Source organism: Acomys russatus, chromosome 5 (genome assembly GCF_903995435.1).
Source record: "Acomys russatus chromosome 5, mAcoRus1.1, whole genome shotgun sequence".
Classification (NCBI taxonomy): domain Eukaryota; kingdom Metazoa; phylum Chordata; class Mammalia; order Rodentia; family Muridae; genus Acomys; species Acomys russatus.
The window spans coordinates 78,250,561-78,259,347 of record NC_067141.1 but is presented as its reverse complement, the minus strand read 5'-3'; the positions used below and the strand labels follow the sequence as shown (position 1 = coordinate 78,259,347).

The 8,787-nt window shown below is 53.4% G+C and overlaps 1 protein-coding gene across 2 annotated transcripts; it reads right to left on the bottom strand.

The window, feature by feature from the left end:
- Positions 1-855: 855 nt before the first annotated feature.
- Emx2 (empty spiracles homeobox 2) lies at positions 856-6,475 on the bottom strand. 2 transcript variants are annotated; one of them, XM_051146865.1, is made up of 3 exons: positions 5,306-6,475; positions 3,059-3,243; positions 856-1,026 (listed from the first exon to the last, which is right to left on the bottom strand). In XM_051146865.1, the coding sequence occupies exons 1-3, from the start codon at positions 5,712-5,714 to the stop codon at positions 859-861; spliced, it is 762 nt and encodes a 253-aa protein (XP_051002822.1). In that variant the 5' UTR covers positions 5,715-6,475; the 3' UTR covers positions 856-858. The 2 variants fall into 2 exon arrangements, with proteins under 2 accessions (XP_051002822.1, XP_051002823.1); XM_051146866.1 differs by lacking the exon at positions 3,059-3,243 and having other exon boundaries at positions 923-1,026.
- Positions 6,476-8,787: the final 2,312 nt, after the last annotated feature.

Here is an 8,787-nt window from a genome sequence, read left to right as displayed (position 1 = left end):
CGTCCTGCTCCCTCATTTCTCTGTAAGAGAACCACTATCTCCCGAGCCTACTTCATTTAGCTTTCACAATCACTTTGACAATAGAAGGTATCAAAAAGTGTTTTTACAGACTGCACATTTCTCAGAAAAATAAAATTAAAAATACACAGAACCTGTCTTTTAAAAAAGAATAAAATTACAATTCATTTTTTTAGACACCATTCGCCCAACAACTGCTACATGCAATTCAAGTTTTTTGAAACAGGTGTAGGATGGGGCTAGACATGGAATTCTGTATGTTATTTCTAATTAAAGATGAGGGGGAAGTGCAAACTTAAAAGTCCTGTGCCTTTTTTTTTTTTTTTTTCAAAAAATCATTACATTTCTAAATGGTCTTCAATACACGGAATACCTGCCAATCATCTTGTTTCCCTGGTTTGGCAATTGACTGACAGCTCCCCTTGTCAGAATGTGCCTTAGCCTCACAAGGATCAGATCATATTCTCTCTCTCTCTCTCTCTCTCTCTCTCTCTCTCTCTCTCTCTCTCGTTCTTTCTTTCCCCTTTCCCTCTCTTCTTCCCAGTCTCTGTCTCTCTCACTCACTCAGCTGCCTCTTTAGATGAGGGTTGCATGTTGGTGAAGGGACCTCCATCCTCTGCCATCCCATGTGCGATGCCCCGTGTCCAGTCCAGTGCCCTCTCTGTCCAGAGTCTGCTGCGAGTGAGCCAGCGCCACTGCTCTGACTCCCTTGCTCCCTTCCTCGGTGAATGTGTATGCAGTTTGCTTTTGTTTTGTAGAGTTCTGTTTTTCCTTCTTCCCCTCCTCTCCCTGTCTCTCTTGCCCCATTCTGTCCATTTCTGTGGGGTTAGGTCTGTACTTTTAATCATCTGAGGTCACATCTATTTCCTCCGGACTCGCCTGCTTGGTAGCAATTCTCCACCGGTTAATGTGGTGTGTCCCTTTTTTCTTCTGTTGAGAATCTGAGCCTTCTTCCTCTAGCTTTTGCCTTTTGAATTTCGTCCTCCGGTTCTGAAACCATACTTTTACCTGTGGGGAGAGGCAAGCGGGCATCATTAGATGCTTCACAGTGCCCTCCTATCAAACACCAAAGGCCTGTGGCAGCCCAGGCCTGATCCCAGCGCCCCCCACCCCATACCTGTCCTAAAGGCTGACCACCCGATGGTCCCCCTCTGAGAGCAGGCCTACTCTAGGGAAGCTTAGTCCCCTGTCCTTCCAAACTCTACCATGGATTCTTTCCCCAAGGGCCACAGCACCCGCATTGGAGCCATTTCTCCTACACACACATCCCCACCGAAAGCAAAGGCTTTTTACAAAGCATAAAAAACTTGGGGGGGGGATAAGGAAGGAAAAATATAAAGAGAGGATATTGAAGCATTCCCTTGCTTGCCCAGCCAGTGAGTGCAGAAAAGCCCTGACTCTGCCTAGCCTAATATGCTTTCTATTTTCTACTAGTCTGGAGTTACCTAAATATAGCGCCTCCTCTGCCAGGCCAAGTTTGTGAGTTGAGTATGGGGGCATCTGCCTGTCCTCAGGCCTTGCTGGGGCACACTGGCAGGTAAGCGGGACTACAGAGAGTCCAGAGGAAGGCAAGTAGACAGGGCCCGGCCAAATTGAAATCTTTAGGCAGATTGTGCCAGAGTAAGGAGTAAAAGACACTGAGCAGGAGGGAGAAGGAGATGCCCTCTTTCCTCCGCTCCTGCGGGGTCCCCAAACAAGGTAGACTCAGCTCCAGCCTCAGCCTTCAGAGAGGGTCTGGCAGCCTGGCCTCCCCAGAGCTTGCAGCTAGGAGGCTAGGCAGCAGTGAGGTTGAAGTCAGTTGCCATCAGTGGCTCCCTGGGCAAGTTGGGTGGTGGGCCCTCCATTCGGCAGCACCCGCCCAAATTTGACCAACAGCGCGGACAGATGCTGTAGAAGTCCGGTGACTGTAGCCCCTGAAGCCCACAGCGGCCCAGTCAGAGTCCCTAGGCTCCTGTAATGCCACTCCACATCCACCTCTGAGACTACCACAGGGTCCTGCTTGTTCTCCCTGGCGCCCATGTCCCCCAAAGTCTCCTCCATGAAAAAGCAGAGTGGGAACAGGCTGATTTTAATTTCCTTTGGGTTTGCTAATTAAGGGGGAGGGCAGTTCATTCCTCCTACCCCCTGCATTTGCCCAAAGCGCGCCTCGGTGTGCTCTGGGCTTGACACGCACACAAAGACTACAGGCAGTGTGGCAGTGAGGCGGACAAAGACCACCGACCGCTGCCTGGGCTATCCAGGAGAAAATCAGGTGGGCCTTGCCTTGCGCCCGCCCTGCACAAATCCTAGAGGCCCCTTCGTTATCCACACCACCACCCACCCCACTCCCGTGGAAGGGGAACTTTAAGACAAAAACAAAAACAAAATCCTCAATTTGAACTTCTGAGGGAAAAAGTTACAACTTTACTCTGCCCCCAAATGTTACTGTTTACTGGGAACTTTGGCCCTGCCTTGTGACTGAGAGTACAGTAGCGCCTACTGGAGACCGAAACCCGCTCCCCGCCTTGAAACTAACCCAAGCCAGACCCTCCAGGCCCGTCAACCCGGCTGCGCAATATTAAGACCGTGTCCCCTAAGCCTAGCCCTCTCCGTAAACCTTCTGGTTTTCAGGATCGCCAGCTTGCCTGGCCACTAGCTTCTGACGCTCCGGCATTCCCTTAAGGGGAATAATCGGGTGGACCCTGTAGCTTTTCAGAACTCTAAACAATTCCCTGCCCTCTCCAGCCTTGAGCCCAATAACCAGAACACCACGCTGCAATTAGCTGCATCTAGGGCCCCAGTTGAGTCTCCGTGATTCTCACTAAAACTCTCAATAAAAGTACAGAGGTGGCTTAGCTTGGAGTTGCAGGGGCCTGACCAGCGGAGCAGAAAAACCAGCTCATACTGCCTTAACCAAGCTGAGCACCTGCAAAGTTACTAATCCGGAGCTCTGACAAGGAAATAACTCCTTAAGCCCTCTCGGAACTCGGCACTGATGGGTGCGCAGAGCGCTGGCTGCCCGGGTCTGAATGGGGCACCCTGGTTGCTGGGCCACACTCACCTGAGTTTCCGTAAGGCTGAGGCTGTGCGCCAGCTGCTTCCTCTCTGCTCCCACCACGTAATGATTCTTCTCGAAGGCGTGCTCCAGCCTTAAAAGCTGGGACGGCGAGAAGGCAGTTCGAATCCTCTTCGGCTTTCGGGCCAGAGCGTTGTGCAAAAGGAAGCTCTCCGGGCTTGTGTCGTTCCCTGCGTGGGGCACAGGAGAAGTACCATTAGGGTGCCTGCCTCCCAAACTGGAGTCGCCGGCTTCTCTGGAGCCGGGCTAGCCCAGCATAGCTCCCTGGGCCTCTGCCTCGTTTGAAGCGCCAGGCCCGCTGGAGCTGGTAGTTCTCCCCAAGCTTTTGAAAAGGACACCGGTCCAGCAGCCAGACCCTGGCCCCGGGTGCTCCAAACTGAGCGATAACCAACTAGCAGTCTTCTCTGAGGGGTCAGTCCTCAGGCTCCTGACCTTAGCGGGCTCCGGAACTGACCTGACATTACAGGCCTGGATACCTCCATGCTGGGTGTTGGGGGCAGAAGATGGGCTGGGAGATTGGTGCCCACCATATAGTAGTAATAATAATAATAATAATAATAATAATAATAATAATAATAATAATAATAATAATAATAATAATGTAGGTTCTCTATTTCCTAGCCCATTTTTAAAAATTGGAGTAAGAGTAGAAAGAACGGCGTGGCGCTACCCAGAGTTTTCTCGCGGATTTATTCAGGATTTTCTTTCCTCTTGTTATCTCTCTGGGAAATTGTAGAGAGTGGTCGAGACGTTGCAACCCGGCGAGACAGAAGTCTAGAGGCGAGTATGCCAGTTCCTGTGGCTGCTGCCTCCAGAGTACCCGGTTCTGGGGGTCCCCGGTTGCCGAGAGGCAGGAGAGGAGAATGAAAGAACTGGGGCCTCCGGGTGACCGAGCTGTGGGTACTCGCCAGGATGGTCTGCAGCCGCGAAGATCCAGGCTGTCCACGGTGTGGCCGGGGCGACCAAGAATGTGACTGGCACAGAATGGGGAAGCTGAGCTCTAAACTTTGAAAGCAAGGCTTGGGTATTTCTGCTTCTCGTGTTAAAGGAAGTGAATCTATTTACCAAAAGCCCAAACAATAACAATAACAACAACAAAAAACAGCCGGTAGTCCCAGCGGGAATGGAAGCAAATTCAGTGCGGGACTAGAGACTAAGGGAGAATGGTGTTTTATTATTTCGGTTTGGATTTTGTTTGTTTTTGTTTTGGAGTGTATTGTTATTTTTAAATATATAGTTATACATAATGGCGAGGTAGCATCTACCCAATTCTAGGCTCTGACAGGAATGCGAAGGGTTATTGAATGGACAAGCCCGTCGTTATGGATCGTGCTCCCGCCAAAGGTGGGTCTTTTACGAACTCCCGTCCGCAAACTAATTCGAACCCCTTTCCTAAAGTTTTAACTTTCCTACCAGCCTCTACTCAGAAGCAAACAAAATTAATAAAACGGAGGAAAAAATGAAGACATTCAAACAGATCTTTCCTTGTCGGGCCTTCTCTCGATTACGTTTTCCCTTATTTTTCTTAGTTTCTTTCTTTCTTTCTCAGGAAAAAAAAAAAAAACACAACCAAACAGAAACCAGCCTTAACCCGTCTTCCTGTCCGCGTCCAGCGGGTGCCCCAATTAAACAGGTCGCCCCAGAGAGAGCCAGCGGGGCTTTGGAGGTTTCCACTCGCTCTGTTCCCGTCCCTCCCCGGGCCTCCAGGACCGGACGAAGGAAACAGTTTGCTCCGAAGTTTCCAAGCCCCCCTTGTCTCCATAAAGGGGTTGAAGACCTAGAAATCGTGGGTCTGGGCTGGAGGGGCGTGGAGTGAGTGTAAAGCAGAGTTGAACAGTCCAGTGAACCTGGCCATGTGGCCCGGCCCGAGTCCCCTAGAGGTCCAGGGAAATAGGATTCTGGGGACCTCGCGGCTCAGGGCTTCTTGACAGCGAACTTCGCCCGCTCTGCATCTTGTCCCAACCAGCCCAACCCCGGCGCGGCGCGTACCACGGGCCACCTCGTTTGCTCCCCTTTCCAAAGGCCAAGGGGTGGGCAAGTCAGAGTCTCAGTTTCAGAAACTAGGGACCAGCACCACTCGGGCCCCCTGGCTGCCTGGTTTCGGAACCGAGCACGCGGGCTGACCCTCCGCCCAGGCCTCCAATAGCGCCCACCCGGAGCAGGCCGGGCGCAGTGAAAAGAGGCTTCTGGAGCAGCCAGCGGCGCGCTTCAGTCCCGCGACGTGGCACGTACCTTGGAAGCGATGACCCAGATATCGGTAGCGGTGGATGAGCCAGGGGTAAAAGGTAGATGGGTCCCGCTGCTGCGAGGCGAAGAGGGGGTGTGGCGAGTGCGAAGAGGGCAAGGGGTGGGCGGCCAGGGCGTGCGGCGGAGGCACCGGGTGCACCGGCACGGCGGGGTTGGGCGGGTGAGAGACCGCCTCGGCGAACACCAAGTCCGGGTTGGAGTAGACGCCCCTGCCCGCGGCGGCGGCGGCGGCGGCCGAGTGGAAGCCGTTGAGGAACGGATTTATGGGACTGGAATTGGCGTAGCTGAGCGCTGCGGGACGGATGGGATCCTCGGAGCGCGAGGCAGGCAGGGGACTGTCCTTGGCCACCAGCGACTCGATGGTGAAGCAGCGTTTGGGCGCCGGCTGAAACATGCTGCGCCGAGGAGCGGGCGCCCTGGGCTCCCAGCTCCCGGCGACCACAGCGCGCTGCCTCCGCCGCCCGCTGCCTGCGGCGAGGACCGACGAGAATTGGGGACTCGTTTGTTTGGGGTGGGGGTAGGGAAAGGAAAGGAAGGAAAAAAAGAAAGGAAAGGAAAAAGGAAAGGAGGGGGGAGGGGAAGGAAAGGCAAAGCCGAAGATCCCGAGAATCTTGCACCAAACGCGCCCAACCTGGAGAAAGGGGGGGAAATCCTTCCAGAAGAATTTGCAGGCGTGGATTGGGGTAATATTTTTTTTTTGAGCGAGGTGGCGTGGGGTGGGGGAGATTGGAGTTAGAGGCAGGGAAGGGGGGGTCCTCGGGGGAGGCAAAAAAAAGTTTTCTCTCCTTTGCAAAAGCGGGCAGGGCGCCCTAAGTCCAAGGACAATCCATGGAAGTGCTCGCTTCTTCACTAGTAGTGCAAACGATTTGTTAGTTCATGAGCCTAATTAGTGCGGGGATCACATAAACAGCTTCCTCCGAAGCCTGGTAAATGGCTTGATGATTGGTCGCTATTACTCGCCCTGAGGTGGAAGGGGGGGAGACTCTTTAAAGTGCGTCAGAGAGAGGCGAACGCCTGGGAACCCGGAGGCCTGGATCCGGGCCCAGAATGGAACGGAGTCGGCGCTACTTGCTCCGGCCGCGCTTCCAGCCGCCCGGTCGGCCGCCGACCTCTCGGTGCCTTCCTCCTGAGCTCCGGGCTAGCTCCCTGCTCCCGCGGTGCCCGCTGTGACTTCTCTCCTCCTCCTCCTCCTTCGCCTCCTCCGCTCCCCTCCTCTCCTCCTCTTCCTCGTTCTTCCCCTCCTCCTCTTCCTCCTCCTCTTTCCCCCACCCCCTTCCCCCCAGCCACCGCCTCCTACTACACCAACACCACTCCCTCCGGGGCACCCGGGTCCCTGCAGAGTCTCCGGCCCGCTGCCTTTGCTGCGGACCCCTGGAATCCTAAGCCTGCAGCGCCGGAGCTGATGGAACTGAAGCACCGACGGACGCGCAGATTTCTTCACCCCCTGAGCTCCTCTGCGGCTGTCCCCTCCAGGCCCGCGTCCGGGTCACCGAGGTGGCTTCGGGGCGCCAGGCGAGGGTAAGCGGGCGGGGACTGGTTCCGGGCGAGGGTTAACCCGCTTCTCATACCAATCCCCACCCCCCACCCCCAGCAAAACTCCGGAGGCTTCCTAGGCGCGCGGGGCGGGGGGTCCTCCCACCTCTCCGACCAAGCGTAGCTTCGAGGGTCCAGGGTCCACGCGTTCGCAGTCTTTGACCGAGTTGGTTCGTTTGCAAGTTGAAACGTGAGAGGCCAGCTGCGTCTGTCTGTACGATTGCAGTGGGCTTCCAGCTCGCACCCTAGAGCGTCTACTTTTCCTTGTTGGAGGGCTCTCACTTCCTTCCCACAAACGCTTCTTTCTGGGACTTACGGGGGGGGGGCGGGATTGGTATTGTATTTGGGGAAAGAATTTTAGGTCCTAGGTCAGAAGCTGAAGCGGTGATTGCGTTATAGTTCTGTTGTCATCGGTAGCGTTGACATTGTTGTCATTATTGCTATTATTACTGTACCTATTTTTATTCTGACATCTGTCGTGCCGGGGCTGGGTTGCTCTCCAAAACCAGGTTTCGCAACTAGGCGCTTAGGATTGCATCTCCGGTCCTAGGCCCTGTCCGTATTTTCGAGCTTGCCTTCGGTTTTGGGATGATTTTAGGGCCGACTTCTCTCTTCCCCATTGGCTCATGCTGTGGAATAATTATGATCACATCCCCCCCCCCCAGCCTGCTGGCGCTGCTCTCTGTTTATTGGTGGTTAAAGATCTATTATCTATTCATCAGCCGCCTCCCCCCACACCCTTTGCCAATTACATTCTTCTAAAGTGCCAGCAGGTATTTTGCACGTTTACAATTAATGATATTTTTTCTGGCGTCCTTTAAAACTATTATTCCCAGGTCGAAGCCATTTATCTTAAGAGGAATACAATGTCCAGTGTTTTGGTGACTAGCTTGTCTGAGACTCCGGAGAAGTAGATCTGGAGAAGAGAGATGGGAAATCCTCTAGAGGGAGTGTGAAAGCCACCTGATTCCACCAAGGGTCTGGGCCTTAGCACTCCAGGAAATCCGGCAATCATGGGTTCCTTGCCAGCTCTCCTGTGTTTGCTTTCCTTGTTTTTCATCTGCTGTTTAGGTCGTGTGTGTGTGTGTGTGTGTGTGTGTGTGTGTGTGTGTGTGTGTTTGCTTTCCTTGTTTTTCATCTGCTGTTTAGGTCGTGTGTGTGTGTGTGTGTGTGTGTGTGTGTGTTTGCTTTCCTTGTTTTTCATCTGCTGTTTAGGTCGTGTGTGTGTGTGTGTGTGTGTGTGTGTGTGTGTGTGTGTGTGTGTTTCTTTTATAGTGCTCATCTGAGGATGCAGACGCTCAGGGCCTCTTAGGCCTCTTAGGTAGAATGGAAGTCCAGAAAAGAGTTTCTGGTGTTGTCCAGGCTCCAGACAGATTAACTTGGAGACCACAGGAGCTATTTTTGCTGCCCCTTCACTTTGAATGCCCCCAATGGTATTCACACATGTGCAAACACACACAGTCCAGCAGACCGGCACGAGCCTCAGCTTCACTCTCGCCAGGGCATAAATTTGCCTTTGCCTCAGACCTCTGCACCACCAATCCTTTGGGCTTGGCCCATTTTTCACCTTCTATTCCAGATGGCCTTGATTCTTTGCCCAACCCCCCCTTTTGGAAAGCCCCAAAATTGTAGGCATTAGATTCAGCCTGTGTAAAAGGGTGTGCATTTGGAGCCACAGTCTCCTCAGGCCTGAACCATCCACAAAATATAGCTAAGAAGTCTCTCCCTAGTCTCTCTCATGTGGGCTGTGGAAACAGAGGCCAGGCCTCTGAAGCCTGGAGCCCAGTGAAGGACAGAAGTCTCATCTCGGGCTGTATCTAACCAAGCACGCTTCAGAAGAGCTAGGGATCAAGTGGGGGGCCCTAAAACTGGAAACAGACACTCCTGTGTGGTCACACTGCAGATCTTCTCGGGGAGCAAGAAGGTGACTCCTA